This window comes from Squalius cephalus, assembly GCF_949319135.1.
Source record: "Squalius cephalus genome assembly, chromosome: 2".
NCBI lineage: Eukaryota > Metazoa > Chordata > Actinopteri > Cypriniformes > Leuciscidae > Squalius > Squalius cephalus.
Genome location: NC_137123.1, coordinates 50084499 through 50103211, shown reverse-complemented (window position 1 = coordinate 50103211; position 18713 = coordinate 50084499). Strand labels below are relative to the sequence as shown.

At 44.1% G+C, this 18713-nt stretch overlaps 2 protein-coding genes across 2 annotated transcripts; one reads left to right on the top strand and one right to left on the bottom strand.

The window, feature by feature from the left end:
* Window positions 1–837: 837 nt before the first annotated feature.
* On the bottom strand, window positions 838–1671 carry LOC307149420 (uncharacterized protein; the record flags this gene model as incomplete). The annotated part of the gene is made up of 2 exons (XM_079855723.1): window positions 1350–1671; window positions 838–1272 (listed from the first exon to the last, which is right to left on the bottom strand). The coding sequence occupies exons 1-2, from the start codon at window positions 1506–1508 to the stop codon at window positions 838–840; spliced, it is 594 nt and encodes a 197-aa protein (XP_079711849.1). The 5' UTR covers window positions 1509–1671.
* A 10436-nt stretch (window positions 1672–12107) lies between these two features.
* Window positions 12108–16305, top strand: LOC307145414 (uncharacterized protein). The gene is made up of 11 exons (XM_079848520.1): window positions 12108–12871; window positions 13128–13350; window positions 13446–13572; window positions 13725–14023; window positions 14114–14204; window positions 14292–14409; window positions 14517–14592; window positions 14688–14940; window positions 15109–15280; window positions 15601–15749; window positions 15837–16305. Exons 2-7 carry the CDS (start codon window positions 13148–13150, stop codon window positions 14534–14536), a joined length of 858 nt encoding a protein of 285 aa, XP_079704646.1. The 5' UTR covers window positions 12108–12871; window positions 13128–13147; the 3' UTR covers window positions 14537–14592; window positions 14688–14940; window positions 15109–15280; window positions 15601–15749; window positions 15837–16305.
* Window positions 16306–18713: the final 2408 nt, after the last annotated feature.

Sequence of the window (18713 nt, the reverse complement as noted above, 5' to 3'; positions counted from 1 at the left end):
ACGAACGCGAACTGTCTTAGGTGAAAGTGCTTTTAAAGTTTTTGCACCTTTTTCCTGGTATAAATTGCAGAATAAGCTAAAATTTGACTATTTACCGACAATGACACAATTTAAAATGAGGATAAAGAACTATTTGAGTACTAAATGCACATGTGATGTTACTGAGTGCTGCTGGTGAATATGTTGAGATGATGTTTAAATTGCCAAAATGTCTTTTTCTGTTAAATGTTTGTATATGTATTTTTAAAATGGAACTATTATTCTGCCGTCTTGGCCAGGACTCCCTTGAAAAAGAGATTCTGAATCTCAATGGGATTATTTCCTGGTAAAATAAAGGTAAATAAATTGGCACTTTCTCCTGAACAGGAGGAACACAGATGCGTTTAGCAGTTTATTCAGTGCACACAATGTGAATGACAATGAGTCGATGACAGTTAAAGATTGACACGACAGTGAAACATGTGGTCTACCTGGAATGAAGCGGTTGAGGTGCAGGTGGAACGACTCTAGGGACGTGGAGCCTCGTGCACAACGGTACACCGGCAGGCTGATCCCCCCCCCCCCTGGTCAGCCTGCCCGTCACGGTGTACAGCTCCACGCCCGGCGGGTTCTGGATGCACCGGAGGTGGCGCCGCTGCTCCGTCCAGATCGCCTGGATACGGTCTAGGTCCAGCAGGGGAATCCCCACGGTGTCTCGTCTGTTGGCACCGCCGAAGGTTTTCAGGAGGTCACCGATCAGCCGCGCCATCTCCGCCACTCCACGCGTGTGGCGACGGCAATGGAGAGCCATATCCCTGCGGCTGACGTGCCTCCACACTCCAGGCGTCGGACGAGAAGTCATCCCCTGCGCCTCAAGCGTCCTCTTGGCGTTGAGCAACCGGGCCGCGTCCTCTGGGTCCCACAGGAAGATGCACGAAGACAGCTGCTGCAGGAAGGGCTTGTACAGCTGGTGGCTCTCGTGGTGACACCTGACACGAAGCGCCGCATCAGGTGCCAGATGTCCAGCCGGACCACCAGCTTGTCCCACTTCCTGAACATGTCAGCTGTCTTGGATCCCCTGCGGGACGAACAACAGTCCCGGTCAACGTAGAGGAGCTGAGGCGGCTCCACCCCAGCGTCCCGATACCGGCGCATTAACCCCGCAGCCATGGACAACAGGCCGGCACCCTCGGTGTCCGTGAGCACGGACATAAGCACCTGTCCGTGCTCGTTGCCAACGTTCGTTGACCACGCTGCGGTCTGGGCGGCGGCACCGGCGAGCTTCCGGGTCACCTGTTTGAAAGAACAAAGCATCTCAGTAAGGCTGCACGCACATAGCCAGAGCATAATATACATAGCACCACATTTACCTTCTTGGTCGAATCCATCTTCAGGACCGTCCCAAAGACGGAGGTGACCCGGGCCTTCACGTCCTCCAGGCAGGAGAGGATGTCGTGGCAGTACACCAGTAACAGCCACGCGTACTGAGGCACGGGTGGCGGTTGCGGTTGCGGTGGTGGGGTGAACATGCGCACGACACCTCACAACGTGAAGGGCTCCATGACGCTGAGGTAGTGTATGGACCGCCGCATCCAGGCCTCTGTGTGTGCCTCACAGAGTTTTTTGTACAGCTGCGTGGCGCTGTTCCCCCGAGTACGCTCACGCAGCTGGATGATTACCCGCCGGTCGCAGGCAAGCCTACAGAGAAGCACATCACATCATGTGTTACAGAAGAGCCACACACAGACAGTCGACAGTGTTCAGACAGCTACTTACTTGTAGGTGAGGATTGCCGGGAAGAGTGTGCGATGCCCCTCTCCCAGCTGACCCACGACCTCCTGCGACCAGGCAGCTACCTTCCTCTTACACCGACAGCACTCCAGGTACTCGGTGGCCATCAAGTACCAGCCGTCGATGTCCATGACCCTCCGGATGGTTCTGTAGAGCCCACACTTCGTGAGGGCCCTATTACAGCATGTCGGCCGGACCCCCCACAGACGCAGGGGCGTCCAGAGGAACAGCCGACACTCGAAGAAGGCAGCCGGTAAGGCGGGTGGCTGAGTGTAACTCGGCCGGGGCTGAGGGGGGTCCCACCACAGCTTGAGGTCTGGTGAGTTTGGTCCTCCCCTCGCTGTCTGTCTTAAACAGCGCCCGGCCGATCCACTCCTGCTCTTCCACGGACAATGCCGGAGGAGGTGGAGATGGAGGCCTCACCACCAGCGGGAGCGTCTGAAGGACCTGTACGTGAGCTTCAGACACATTCACACACAACAAAATGGCATCAGTACAATGATAGTCATTAGATAGTCACAATGATAGTGATTAGATGACGTGCAGCATGCCAGTGATTAGATGATGTGCAGCATGCCAGTGATTAGATGACGTGCAGCATGCCAGTGATAGGGCAGATGGTTTAGTGCTACAAGCTGAATGTTAAGAGATGCAGCAGGGCCAAGGGAAGTAGACATGTGAAGGTGTTTAATCAAATCTACATTATCACTACGCTAGTGAGGATGGCACATCTACCACCGACAAAGACGGCTACATTACCTGCCAAACCTACCTTTGTCCTTCAAGCATCAGCTGTAGCGACCAGTAAAAGAAACCATTACAGTTAATACAAAAATACTGACAGAAGAATATATATTGAAGGCAAATGTTACAGTGTGACACGTCCAGTGTGGTGCCAGTTACCCGTTTCAATGTCAGTGGCCATCTGGACCAGTTCCTCGTCCGTCACCTCTGTGGTGGGGGGCGGCGGCGGAACCGAGGGGCGCTGGTCTCTGACGGATGTAGACACCGCTGTGGGGGAGGGCGGTTGGGCAATGGTTAGTTAATCCTGTACACTGAACCTCTGTTGTGTTAAAGAGAAAGAAAGAGATCTACCTGGAACTGCATTGAACCTGGGGCCATTGGACGCCTTCCCAGTAGGGCCGAGAACATGGGAGCGATCGGCTTGCGCGGTGGAAGCAGCGGCCTTGCTGGGGCCGCTGGTGGTGCTGCTGCTGCTGCTGCTGCTGCTGCTGCTGGGAGGTGGGGGGGTAGCAGCCGCCTCTGCCGACCGCTCCTTGTCTCGGCCCAGGATGTACTTCCTGGCGGCGTCCATTGAGGTCCCAGGCTGCGGTGTCTTCCGCCGTAGCCACTTGACAAAGCTGCAAGACAATGATCAAAGATTAACACGCATATCAACAAGTCACAGCACCCTGTCAACAGTCCACTGCCCTTCACCACAACAGGACTTACGTCTGGTGCTTCTTCTCCATTGAATCATACAGGTCCTTCAGGTGTAGTCCCCAAAGCCAACAAGCGCCTCGCCCTCACACCCGGGCTGAGTGGCGTGAGCCCGGGCCTCCTCGTGCACCCGGTGGTACCGCAGCTGCTCCATAAAAGCAGGGTGGGCGCACGAGTACCGGGCGAGTGCATCCTTGTTGGCCATGAGGGGGCTGTCGGAGGCACTTTTCTCCCGCTCCCGCTGGTGGCTGGCAACTAACTGCGTGGTGTAGCCCACGTCGTTCTCCAGGAGCCAACGGAACGTTTGACCCTGGCACTTCCCAAACTGGATGCTGTGGCAGCCCAGCACCAGCATGTGGTTACCAGGGTCACCGCCCTTGGAGACGACGTGGGCTTGGGCCTCCTTCTCCACCTCCTCCGGCTTCTTGGCCCTCGCAGCAGCGGCGGTCCCGCGTGGCCCCTTAGAGGGCGATGAAGGCCACCGCCTCATTAGAGGCCCGCAGGAGAAGCTGCTGCGAGGCCGTCATTTTTAACTTTGCAAAATCCATCTCTACAATGACAAGAAATGACACAGCACAGCATTAATCAAGCATTGAAGTGAGCATTACAGGTTTAACTACATGTTAATTGCCATATTAACAGGAATATCACACATAAGATTAATGATATATACTAGTACTACACATTCACTATTGAAATATTAACGTTAACAAATTAACATAACGTGACACAACAGGTAAATAATGACCCCAGGGTTAGCCCCCTATGCATTGGCAGCCATTAAACAAACAAGCTTATTGTTAATGCATAAAACATACACTTACTTTATATTTTGATTTCACGTGGTGATATTATAATCTTAAGGGTCTAAAGATACTAACTGTATGTTTTTTTCATAATTTAATTTTGTTTTCAGAGATTGTCACATGTTGTAATTAAACTGTAGCATCCTAGCTACAGTCCCATTAATTTCCAATGCAATGCATTACATTACATTACATGCTAGCGATCTCTCAAAATGTATTTAATCTTTGATCAGACTACCTGGTTATCTTCCTTAGACCCTGTAGATCAGGGATGGGCAACTTCGGTCTTGGAGGGCCACTGTCCTACAGAGTTTAGCTCCAACCCTGAAAAAATCACCTGCCTGTAATTTTCTAGTAATCCTGAGGACCTTGATTAGCTTGTTCAGGTGTGTTTGATTAGGGTTGAAGCTAAACTCTGTAGGACAGTGGCCCTCCAGGACCGAAGTTGCCCATCCCTGCTGTAGATGTAGTTACTACAGTTTGGAGTCGAAATTCGAAGTGTAAATATGGTTTAAATGTGTAAACAGGACGCCTGACGTTGACGTTCACAAATTATTCGATAATGCTAGTTACTCGATAATTAGCATAACCAGCTAATTAACTATCTTTTAAATATCAAAGCCAACGATTGACGGCAAGACGTAATAATACATCGACAAATTCCATATCAGTACATTGTAAAAGTACTCTGGGAAGACAATGTTATATCAATACATTCGTAATATTCTATTTATTTTTGTTTTACTCACTTGATGAAAAACACACGTGTGTCAGGCATAGGTGTCAGGTCCAGTTTGTTAATGGTTGCTAAGTCAAACGCTCGACAAATGGCCGATAATCCGAGCTGCTGATTGGCCCAAAGCTGAAAACGCTCGATAAACTGTTGTCAATCCGCGTTCACGAATCCGCAGTGACGCTGCTGACGTAAGACGCTGCTGACGTGTTATCTGGTGCGCCCGAGCTTCGTTTACAGTCTGAGGGAGACGCACGCTGTATTCAAGCTATTCTACGTTGTTTGTATTTTTGTATTGCTATATTTTTTAAAATGGTGGGTAAGTGTGCAGGATTGCAAACAAGATTGTTTTGTTTACAGCGTCTTACGTCAGCAGCGTCACTGCGGAGTCGTGAACGCGGATTGACAACAGACCCGGAAGAGAATACAATGCTGAATAAAGTCGTAGTTTTTGTTATTTTTGGACCAAAATGTATTTTCGATACTTCAAAAAATTCTAACAAACCCACTGATGTCACATGGACTACTTTGATGATATCTTTATTACCTTTCTGGACATGGACAGTATACCGTACATACATTTTCAATGGAGGGACAGAAAGCTCTCGGACTAAATCTAAAATATCTTAAACTGTGTTACGAAGATGAACGGAGGTCTTACGGGCTTGGAACGACATGAGGGTGAGTCATTAATGACATAATTTTCATTTTTGGGTGAACTACCCCTTTAAGTGTTATTTTTACATGTGGAGTGGGGAATGAGAGATGTGAGTTTGTGCAATCATTTATTAGTCTTATAATAAATGTTTAAATTGCTCTTTGCCTCGCGTCTCCTTTTATGTTGCTGACCCCTTTCTCAACGAGCATCTTAAAAACAGGGGTTCGTAATATAAATGGGGGCTCGTCCGGGATTTTGTCCCGATTTTTTTTTTTTTAAGTTGATTGATTCATTTGATTGATCTAATTAGATTCTGTGGAGCAGATTGGGGGTGATCCTACGTATTCTCTGGTTAGAAAGAGTAAGCCAGCAGGGCTGTGTTAAGCGCCAGTCCTGACGACGGTTTGCTGTTTATTGTTTTTCTTTATTATTTTAGTTTGTTGTTTTTGGAGGTATTCCGGGGGAGAGAGCAATCTCTTAATCGGTACCCTCTGAAGACTAGTTAGGTTATAGTTAGATTGATGGTTAAGTAAGTAGGTCCGGAGTGCGTTGGATTATCCTTATTGCCTATACGTTGGTCTTTTCTTTTCTTTTAAAGATGGCAACGTTTGAGTTAAATCAATTTATAGATCCAACCTAGTGTTGAAGTATTAGAGACATGTCGGAATAATGATTTGTTTCTTATTGCTCAACTAAAAACTAAAGCTTTTAACTCTTCTTTACTCAGTGTTAGCAACTTGTTTAGTGGCTAGTTTGATTAATAAGGGGTATTTCCTTCTATGGAGACTGTTCCTGCTGCAGCAGCGGAGTTGGCGGCACCGGCTGCAGGAAGTCCTCCCTTAAGTGTGTCGATTGGTGATCCAGTGACTCCATTGATTGGGGTTGGTGCGGAGGTAGGTCCGTCTTTTTCAATGCCTAAATTTGAACCTCTTTCACTTTCTACAGAGGCATCACCGGTATTTCGTTCAGATTCACATTTAAAGTTATGTTTAGCACGGTTACAATTGGAGACTCAGGATAGAGCTCAGGCGAGACAAGATGATTTGAAGCATCAGATCGAAATGTATCGAATTGATGCAGATACAAAAGTGTGACTGCGGGAGTTAAGAGTTGCAGGCTGCACCAGAGGTACCTAAAAAATCTACTTTTAAAACATCTAGTTTAAAGGGTAATTCTGAGACACCGGCTGGTCCATCAAATTCGAGTATTAATTATGTCTCGGCTGGTACTGCATCTGAGTCTGTAGTAGCGCCGTTTTCGACACATTTTGATGTGGCTAAAAACATCTCTATCGTTCCACCCTTCCGTGAGAAGGAAGTTGAAGCGTATTTTCAAGCTTTTGAACGAGTTGCTGTTGCTTTAAGATGGCCAAACGAGGTTTGGGCACTAATGTTACAACTATCGGGTAAGACGCAAGAGGTGTGTGCATCTCTCTCGTTAGAGGAAAGTGTGCAGTATGGTGCCGTGAAAACTGCAATTCTACGGGCATATGAATTGGTGCCTGAGCATTATCGACAGCGATTTCGTACCACGAAGACGGCCACGTTTTAAACTTATGACGAGTTTGTTCGCGAAAAGGGCATTTTATTTGATCTGTGGATCAAAGCGTGCAAGGTAACTGACTAAAATTCTTTGCGAGAACTTTTGCTGATTTGAAGAATTTAAAAACTGTGTTCCAGGACGTACTGCGTTGTACTTAAATGAACAAAAAGTCAGCACGGTACAACAGGCTGCTGTGTTAGCTGACGAGTACACATTAATGCACAAAACGGTGTTTTTTAAGCGTCCGTCTGATTCTGGGGGTCCCTCACCAAAAGAAAATGAAAATCTTTCTGATTCAAAAAATAAATGGGTTCCTACCAGTCCGAAGTCTAATAGAGAATGCGGTTATTGTCACAAAATGGGACATATGATGGCTGAGTGTCATACTCTAAAACGGAAACAAGAGCGACAAGAGTCCTCATCTTTTCAGCTTCGAGGTTTTGTTTTAGTGAAAACTTTGTCTCCATTGTTCTCGGTTTCTCCTGCGACACCGGATAGCTGTTTTCAGCCTTTCATGTTCGATAGATTTGTGTCGTGAACTGATAAGGTCGAAAGTCGAAAGCCTATAAGAATCCTCCGTGATACAGGAGGGTCTCAGTCCTTTATATTATCAGATATTTTGGATTTTTGTGCTGACTCGGCATGTAATACCAGTGCGATTGTGCAGGGTATTGAAATGGGTTTTGTGCCCGTGCCTCTTCATTGCATATACGTCTCTTCTGATTTGGCATCTGGGTGTTTTGAGGTTGCAGTTCGTCCCTCTTTATCTGTGAAAGGTGTTGATTTTATCATGGGAAATGACATAGCTGGATGTAAGGTAATGCCGGTAGTGCAAGTGATTGTTCCGTGTAATGATTCGCAGGCTGATGTACTTGCTAAAAAGTTGCCAGATGTGTTTAGTGCTGTTGCAACACGACAACAAGCGAAGCATGACATTCAAGAAAGTAATACTCTCTGCGATTCTGTCTTTTCAAAGATTTTGAAAAATTATATTCTTTCTGAATCTTCAGACGCGCCTAAAATGACTTTGAGTTCATCCTTTTGCTTTGATCTTGCTTTGATTTGCCCATCTTGCGTGAAACTCTGAAGCTCAGAGAAATTATTCATCAGTAAACAAATGTCGTGCGAGTGCTGAAAATGACACAACGTCGCTGCGTAATCAACAGTTTTACTGGAACGATACTGTGCTCATGCGTAAGTGGAGTAGATCGCTAAATCCTGAGCAGCGGGAAGATTGGAATGCAGTGCATTCCAATTGTGGTGCCTTTGAAATTTCGACCACATGTTTTAAGTCTGGCCCATGACCATCTTGGTCTGGACACCTTGGGATAACTAAGACCTATAACCGGGTGCTCCAACATTTTTTTCTGGCCAGGGTTGAAATCTGATGTCGCGAAGCACTGTAAAACATGCAATATTTGTCAGGTCAGTGGAAAACCTAATCAGGTGGTATCGCTTGCTCCTCTCTGTCCTATTCCTGCAGTCGGCGAACCATTCAAGCACGTTCTCGTTGATTGTGTGGGCCCACTCGCGTCTCCTTTTATGTTGCTGACCCCTTTCTCAACGAGCATCTTAAAAACGGGTTTGTAACAGGGAAATTTTTTTTTTTTTTATGAACAAATATTAACTAAAACATATTTATACAAAATGAATTATTTATTATTAATGATTATCAATGTATGATTATTTATTTTACTAAACAAACTTATTTATACAAATGTATAAATGCATTATTGTTTAGCACCCTATCCTTTCTTAATTTCCTCCATCCACTGCCCCACAGTCTTCCCAGAGGCCTTTGCACAAAAATGGACACCCCGGAACTGGCTGTGGCCAAACTCTTTAGTTTTTGGCAAAGGTACTGTTCTGGGTTTTGTCTTTCTACGCGTCAACCCTTGTGTTGAAGGATGGCCTCAAACATGCGGTCTTGCCAGTCCAGATGCATCTTTATTGATGGCGAACACAAAGGCTGAGTGCAGATGCTGGACTGGTTGTTTAAGTTTTGACAGCATGGGTGGTAAGTGTTCAGAGGCCACCAAGGGAGCAGAAAACGGCTGGACGTATTTAGGCCTGGAGTATGGCAGCTCACCGGTTTACTTTGACTCTGGCGATAGTCTGACCAGCAGGGTAAATGCGGCAGAGAGCCAGGCAGATGGCCTCAACCAGACGACTTGCATTGGGCCACTGAGCTGGCCCACTTCCTTCACCAAGGAAGCATCTGGGAAGTGAGAAAGGGAGAAAGCAGTATTAATCTGATTATTTGAAGAATATGGAACAAACAACTGAATAACACTAATGTTGTGAGATACAACTAATAGTGTATATAGTTCATCAACTAATAATCTAGCTCTCTCCAAGAAATAGAGAGCTCCAATTAAAGCAACACCAAAGCACTTTTCCTCTTTGGTCCCCCTACAGGTTGGAAGCGGAACTGTCCATTACCGTTATCGTAAATAATTTAGCTTACTGTTGCACGCACGCTATTTGTATATCCAGCACCGACTTTGGAAATAACAATGTCCACAGACAAGGTAGAGTATGTTGCATGATTTTATGAAAGTATGATGTACTGCGACATCATAAACAGCTATTTTTTATATAGGCTCCACCTATCGGCTATAGTAATGCATGCTGTAAAGCAAGTCAAATTTGTAGTTTCTTATGTCTCATTCGAACTACAGATCCGCTACCCGATCTGGCAATATTGCATAGTGCGGTTATAGCCGATAGAGGGTCGCAAAGCGAATGCAGAAGTGCCGTTCACCCTGTTACGAGTTGATGAAACACTGAAACGATTATGGAAACATTATTTTAAGGTAATAAAAAAGTAACTTAAAGTGCAAAGAAAAGACATAATCTGCAAGAAAACTATGCCATGATACTGTCTTGAAACATACGAATGCTCCAAAATAATGGGTTAATTTGGAAACGTACCGCTTCAGACTTTCGATGCCTGGGGTCACACTGGTTTCAGAGAGGCTGACCTTTAACCTGCCCTTCAGCACTCTGTCATGGTGGTGAGGCGGGTAGATGAGAGGGCCCTTGACATGCTTTGATAGGCTGTCCCACAGAGCAACAATCTCATCTACCTTGTCCTGTGTGACAAAGCCCTGATAGCTTGACGACATGCTGATACCCAGCTTGGCCATCTGGTCCCAAACTTTCCACCTGGGCATCAAAAGAAATTATTACACATCTATATTATCACAGCAATATCATTCTCCAATATCAAAGTAACATAATATTTCATGTATGTATGTAGCAGTGATATATGCAAAATAATCTACAGCTAGCCATTCATTATTGAAAAATAACCCCTTAAATGAAATATCAAAATGATCACCCAATAAAACCTCTTTGTTGATTGCTAATGGGTATTTATTTACCTGGCTCCGAGTGGCTGTCTCAGGCAAGGAAGACTCTGCTGGACCTATCTCGGATGATGACAGACCAGGAGGTTGTAGGGCCGCCGTCTGTTGGTGAGTGGACTGCAGGGTATTTCAGGTGAGCTCCATAAATTCAACAGGAACATCGAAGCTCAAATCCTCAAACCCCTATCTGGGGTGTCAGGATCGGCAAAGTCTACCTCAAGAGCTCTACTGGATTTGAAATACAGGTATTCCACACCAGTGAGCTCTCCTATAGAAAAACAGAGTGCACAATGCAGATGTTTTAACAACACATGGGTGAAATACAGCTGCTACACATAAGTAGTATGTGCATGACCACAATACCTGTGTATTCGCCCAGGCTGGTATAGTCCTGAACCATCCTGAAGCCCAGAAGCTGTTCGCTCAGGACGTTCAGGTACAGCAGCATATGGCCGCCATAGCAGATGTTTTCCCAACAGCAGCGACTCCACATGCTTCGTTCCACTGCACCAGCCCTTCGAGCACGTACACTTGTACCTAAAAACAAAGACAGAAGTGATCACCAAGAAAAACACTGAGTGTGCACACACAAACAATGCACATTATTTTTGTGTAATGCAAACCTGGTACGAAGCGATTCAGGTACAGGTGGAACGACTCCAGGGACGTTGTGCCACGTGCACAGCGGTACAAAGGCAGAACTGATCCGCATCAGGCTTGTACCGAAAATGCGTAGGATGCTGTAAAACATGACAAACAGTGACAATCATTCTGTGATCTTTCCATTAATCTAGATCAGGGGTGCCCAATCCTGCTCCTGCTGATCGACTGTCCTGCACAATTCATCTCCAACCCTAATCAAACACCTAAAGGAACCAATTAAAGGCCATCTTTCAATTTAATTTTATAGCTTCATTTATACAGAATCTTGTATGAAAATGTCAATTCAAAAAGACATACATAAGAATACATGTTTTACAACACCCACGGGCAGAAATTAAGAAAAAATTGTACCTATTCTAAGCTAGGCTTCAAAAAACCGCCCTTTTCCAGAGAACGCGTCATATGACGTAACGACAGGCAAACATAGGCGGGGGCGCTGCTGCCCTGGACCTGGTTCTCAGTGTGGGTTTACGTAGTCTGAGAGGTGGTAACAGAAAAGAGAGCTTGTCGTTATCGTTATTATATAGTACGTTTGAGTTGTCACAATGGTGAATTCTTGTGTTTGTTTTGGATGCAACAACTCCAACTTGTCTGGCCATCGGGTCCACCGATTTCCAAACAAGAAACACAAAGATTTCCGTGCTTGGATACGTTTCGTCCAGGCAAAGAGAAGCAATTTCGCTGCCTCCTCGGTGACAAGACACACGGTGGTATGTGAAAAACACTTCACACCGGACAACTACAACCAAGGAGATCTTATGGAATTTCGCATGGGATTTCAACGAAGAGAGTGGGTTAGGCTGGCAAATGGAGCTGTCCCATCGGTGCATGCAAGTCCACCAGCAAAATCTGGCAGGAGTGAAGAGTCCGTTAGCACTAGCAGAGAATCTGCGCGCCGAAAACGTGAGCTTTGCACAGTAAGTCTTATAATACGTTATACAAATTGTTGCATCGAAATGTAGCTCTGCATGTAATTTCTGCAAATGTATTTTTCTTGATGTTATAATGGATTAGTCTTGGCATGACTTAGTTTGAGAAGTTAACGTTAGCACCATGAAGGCACGAAAGCCCGCCTAGCTGCTAACGTTAGCTGCCATCAGCTTACTCTTGTTACACCCCGTGAGGCTGCACATGAGCCTCCTGACACTTATTTTATTGAACTAATAAGACAGGGTTCCAGACTGCGACCATTTTCTGAGAATGTGCGAGTTAAAATTTTATGTGGTCGCATTTGTGCGAGTGCATGCAGGTTCATGTAACGTTAGCCTACTACATGAATTTTCCTGCATTGAACTTGGTTTAGCGCCCGCCAAAGTGAATTTTTGTCCCGCCAAAGCTTTATTTGATCGGTGAGTAATAGATTAACTGCTGCGCTTGGCTTGTGACAGTGTGCATGTGTAACTCTAAGAACGAACAGAGAGAGAGAGCCCCTGTCGCGCGTGCGCGCACTCTCTCTCTTCGGAGCAAAAAGTGTAAACAAGACTTCACCGTCTCCAAAACGTATCCAAGTAAGGCTGGCATCCGAAGAGAGAGAGAGTGCACGCGCGCGACCGGGGCTCACTCTCTCTGTGAAGCTGGTATCAACAGGGCACATGCGAGGGAATGCAGCTCGGGACTACTTTGAAAAGATTTTGAAAAGATTAGCGGTCTTTTAAATAATGCATGAATGGGGGATTTTCATGAAAGGACTACATTTTTTAAAGTTCAAAGTTGTGATTTTGTTTTCAGATTTTGGGAGAGAGTGCTGCCAGCAAAGGCGGGGCGGGTGCAACTGCCACTTCAGATCCTGAAGATGATGGAGATGGAGACATCTCTACAACGGACCCTGAGCCAGTAGTGGTCCATCGTGGATCACAGTGCAACATAAGATGTTTACATCGTTCATTAGGTAGTTAGCTTATATCTAGCATTCACCATACATGCCATATACAATCACAAATAAGGATTACATGTCAAAATTTTTAATGATCTCCATGGTTACTATTTTGTAATTTACACTTTTCAGACAGTAAACATTAAAAATTATTAACTTCATAATGTTAGAAAAATGTATTTTGTACTGGGATGCATTAGATAGTGCATGTGTTGTTGCCAATGAATGTACAATGGTGAACAATTATTAAGATGAATCTCTTTCATCTAAGCTGTTCAGGTAAAGCCTCAGATGGTGGATGTGGGGACTCAAACCGAAAGGTTTGAGCATCGCAGATCAACTCCACTGGCCAGTCCTGAACAAAGTGATGATGAATGGTCATTTTCTGATACCATCAACCTTTCTGGTGATATGTCATGGAGTCCAGGGGAGGAGATGTTGAGCAAGTCCTCTGAGGAGGAACCAGAAGAGCTGGAATCTCTCAGTGACCCAAAGTAAAAACCTTTTTATTAATGGAAACTCTTTCTGATTGTGTATAAAAAAATGTCATAGTCAGAATTAATGTGTTTTTTCCTTTTCTTGTTTTCAGTGCTGTTGACAAGTTCATTGTTTGCCAGAAGCAGTTGCTGTCTTTGTTCACGGTTTGTCCTGCATGCTGTGGGGAAACCCAGGGACACACAATGCACCCGGAAGGAACCTTCATAAAAGTCAAGCAGGTAATGTCTTATTTGTCAACTGTCTGTGAGGAGCTGAATTATAGTCTGTAAATGTACAGTATGTATATTCATTATTTGTGTCTTAACTATACAGGTATTTCACTGCCTCATCTTAAAGCTGCTTGAGTCTTGAATCTTCTCTCATCTTTCAGGGCTGCGGAACTTGTGGTTATGAGCGTTACTGGCAAAACCAAGAGAAGGTGCATCGAAACATGCCTGCCTGCAACCTTTTACTCAGCGGTGCCATCCACTTCTCAGGTTGCATGGCTACTCAGACAATCAGGATGCTGAAGCTGTTTGGACTGCAGTGCATAAGTCCCGGCACTTTTTTCCGCCATCAGCGCTATTACACTATCCCTACCATCGTGCAGGCCTGGAGGAATGAGCAGAGGGGGATCATCAGGGAGTTGAAGGAGACTGGGGGTGGATTGATCCTGTCTGGTGACTGCAGGTAGAATGGTCCAGCTCACGTCACTGATGTATAACAGGTCAGTGTGTTTTTGCATTAACCTCTAAATGTAACTGTTTTTGACGTTCTTAGATCAGATTCTCCTGGACACTGTGCCAAATATGGTAGCTACTCCTTGATTGAGGATCGAATTAAAAAAGTTTTGGATGTTCAACTTGTCAAAGTAAGTTGATGTCACATAGAAATCTTGCGTCTGATTTAGTTACTGATATTACTGTTACTGTTCAGTAATAATCTGTTGGTTTTACAGAGCTCAGAAGTCCCAAGCAGCTCTTGGTGTGAGCTAGAGGGTCTAAAGCGGAGTATGCATGTTCCTGATGGACCAAGACATGCAAGTGTCTGCTCTGATAACAGACAGAAATCGGCAGGTAATGATGCTAGGAGAGATCTAAAGCTGAACAGCATTGACATGCACAGTATCACTCAAAATAAGTTCTAAATTCTATAAAATCAATTTGTGTCTTCTTTGTTTTAGGTGGCCAAGTGGGTACGTGAGAAAATGTGTTCAGAAGGAACAAGGCATTTCTTTGATGTCTGGCATATTGGGAAAAGTATGTATTGTGATGTTGGTAGTTCTATATAATAGACTTGTTTTTTGTAGTTAAATTCACTTTCCTAATAATTAGTTTGCTCTGCTCTGGAACAGGTGTACAGAAAGCACTGGATGTGCTGCAAAAGAGAGGGACTGTGAGGATCTGAAGCTGTGGAGGCCAGCCATTATCAACCATACTGGACCGCAGCTTCCACTCCTACAGGAGATCCAGATGAGATGCAGGCAAAATGGCAGAGTATGATAAATCATGTACAGGACATACATGAACACAGCACTCCTGCATTTACCAGCTGCGCACATCCACCATTGGAAGGAGAGGCAAGAAACAAGGAGTGGCTGGAACCAGGTACAACATAGTAGCCTATGTTAAAAGATGTCAAATGTTTTGAGGCTAAACTTTTTTCAGTGCTTGTCAAGTTTAGTTTGGTTTTATCAATACGTAACCCCATGTGTACTAATAATTACTTGTGTTATGAAATGCGACAGACTATATGACAGAATATGTTTTATTTAGGATCACCAGCAGCCACTAAACTGGAGAGTGTAGCTGCCAGGAAAGCACTGGTAAAGGATATTCGACAATTGTCACCTCAGCATCAGACATTCTCCCTGGAGGCCTACCATTCCCTCATTCTGCACTTTGCTCCCAAACACACTGGCTTTTCTTTTCTTGGGATGTACAGCAGGTAGTGTTATCACTTAAAAGTATCAATACTAATAAAATTAGGCATTTATTTTCAATTTCAGGATATTGCAATACTTTTGTTGCAGGTAAATGATGACAAAATAAATATGGCTAAAAACTAATGCAGTCTTGTATAGCAGACCAAAATGTTATTGATTGATAACAGCATTACATATTGTTTGCAAAAAAAATAATTGCAAAGATGAGTCATTGTCTTAGACCCATTTGAACTGAAAACATTAATGTCATGTATTTCTGTTGCATTTCACTGCATTGGGTTAGCTTTGGAGGCCTAATGTTCTATCTACTTATCTCCTACAGACTTCTCTTGGCGGCCCTACATTACAATAGTAATGGCAACAGAGATGTAGCTCGAACCAGTGAGGGTGAGGCACGCTACGCCGTTCGCTACCCACGGTTTCGGAAAGGTGGCTGGGTAGTCCACCCCATCAAGGAGAAAACATCTTACAGTTAGTAGATTCACTTAGTTTTTCAATATCTTTTTTATGTGGGTCAACCATGTTACTAAATGTGTTCTAAACATTTCTCTCCTCAAGGATACGCAACAAATCTTATGGTCTCTCTGGTAGAGGAATACTCAAAGTCACCACAGGCCCTACAAGAAAGCAGTGCTGTCTTGTCCTCTGCTGCCCCGCCCCCCCTCACCACTTCCCTTCAGAAGGTTGCCAAGGATGAGGCAGTCAGCCTCCATCTCGCACGACACTCACGCTTTAACATGTAATAAAAGATCAATTTTACCAGTACAGTTTGTTTCACTATGGATTTATTAATCGTCTTCCAAGCGGGGCCACTGGAAACCTTTGTATGTTTGTCCCTCTGCAAACTGCCTCCTTATTGCTGACACAACACACGAAGGTATGGCTTTCCTAATGTCCCTGCCTAGTATTCCGTACGCCCAGCGGACAACCTGCCTGTATGCTGTGTATCGGAACTGCCTGTGGTGGAGATTGGGACATAATTACATTTTGATCATACCATGTTTTCATAGTAAACAATTCCAATGGTAAATATTGCATGTCCTGTTGGCTGATATTCTATTGTACTACACAACACCAAAATTGTTTTTATAGTAAGTATATGGAAACCACTGAGTTTAAAAACCTGCTTAACAGGATTTACTATTTTGGTGTAGAAAAGCTGGTTCTTTAAATTGCAGTGTGAAATAATTTTTGCTCAAAACATACTCTGGTCTGCTGGCTTGGAGAGGGCCATGCTCCTGTCTGAAGTTCATGTATGCTATCTGCAGCACAAAAGGATTCAGACAGGATGCTTCAAACCCTGGATGGAGTGTGAGGCAGGTAATGTCTTCTGGGGGATCTAAGGTTTGGACAAGGGACCAATAGGCGTCGACCTCCCTACAGCACACACTCTCCACTGCTGATGGCATAGCCTCACATCTACCACACAAGCACCTGTTAAACAAAATGTGATAAGATAAACTCACTCTCCTTTCCTCCTTGTAGCTCTAGTGGTTGGTGTTAGACCTTGTAAGAAACGACATGTAGACTACCTACTAAGTTTGAATAAGAAATTATCCTAAAACATTTTAAGATTTTCTATGCAACCAGAAAAAAACTTCTGAAAAAAAAAAAAAAAAAAAAGATTTTGGAACGTCTTGGTGTCAAAAGAGAGAAGTTGCATGTCTTTGAACTTTGAGAGTCTTTGATTTTTGAGATCAAGCATTTGTTATTTTCAAAGTGAGAACAACTCAAAAAATAAACACCACATTTCTAAAGAACACACATTGACTTCAGAAGAGTGTGTGTGTGAGGTGAAGTCTCCTACCTGTGGCTCTCTCAGTAGTACGGGTGTAACGATTCGATTCGATTCACGATTCATGGTTGGCGATACGATTCAAGGACGATATTGCTTCATTTAGAATGATACGATCCGAAAGGATTCAGTGACCTGAAATCGATTCAGTGACTTTTTAGCCAAAAATTCTTGTAAGGGAATCAGGTATCAATTAATTATGGATATAAACAAACAAGTAAACAACAATTAATGTCAAATGCATTCACATTTTATTTGAATAAAGTAGGACTGCACGATTATGACAAAAATGATAATTGTCGATTATTCCCTTGAAATTGTAATTGTGATTATTAATTACGATTATCACAACATTGAATGATGTTTTGAATAGTTTGGCCATGGGACCCACATTTCCCCATGGTCATCAAGCCACGACCCACCTTTTTAGGAATTATATAAGCCTATTATAATACATTTGTTTACACAAAAATTGTTGACACACAAGTTCTGTCCCCCTTTACTTAACATACAAAAAAAATTGTAAGAATATGTCAAATACTGATAAACAGTAGGCACTGCGAGGTTAAGCTATTAGCCTAAATAGCAGTCCCAAACTAGTTTTTGTTAATACAATCTTGGTATGAGCCACCAGTCATATAAAAATATACAAAATAACCAGTAAGTGGCATTTTGTTATGGAAACAAACAACAATTAGGCTACCATGGTGATACACAATACTTAGAAGAACTGGTAAAGAAACATGGAAACTGCTCCTGATAAATAGCAACACACATGACGTACCAATAACGTGATTTATTGGTATTTTACTTTTATTTCTTAACTTACTAATTTACGACGTTGCATTCTCGTATGTATTTTGCACTTTAGTGAAGTGATACAGCGCGCTCCGCCGCATTTGCGCGTGCAATTGAAGAGTGCACGCTACGAGCACAGTATAGCGGCTGAGAGGACAGGAAAGTCCGTTTTTCTGAGGTGAGAGACTTTGCGCTGCATGTTGTCTTTGCACTGCTGCTGGTGCTGGCACGTCACGCATGGCGATCACGTCACAGATAGATAGGCAGACTGAATCGAGTAACGTTTAACGCCTTTATTGTTAAAAGTGCAAAGAAAAAACATCCATATAAAGTCTAACGTGCTTAAAGGGGTGATGAACTGAGAAATCAAATTTTCCTTGAGCTTTTGACATATAAGAGATCATCATACTATAATAATATCCTGTAAGTTTCAGAACTGAAAACTACCTTGTTAGTCCAATAAAAGCTTTTATAGACATCAGGCTCAGCAAACGACTCGTTTTTCAAAGTGGGGAACTATGACGTCAAAAAGGATAAAACACCGCCTCCACAAAAGAAGATCAACGCCTACTTCAACACGGCCTGTTTAGCCCCGCCCACCGATTCGCCCAAACATGCTAAATAACATAGGACGACCGGATCGAGCTACTTCCAAGCAATAAACATGCTGTTTACTAAATATTGTGCAGTGCCTGGTTGTGGAAGAAGACAGTCTGCATAAGCTTCCTTCGGATTCCAGCATGGTTAAACTTTATTAAATCAGTCAATCACAATTTCCCGACGGATCTGCCAGCAACATGTAAGTAACCATGTGTATTCTAATGCCTGATCTGCGATCAGTG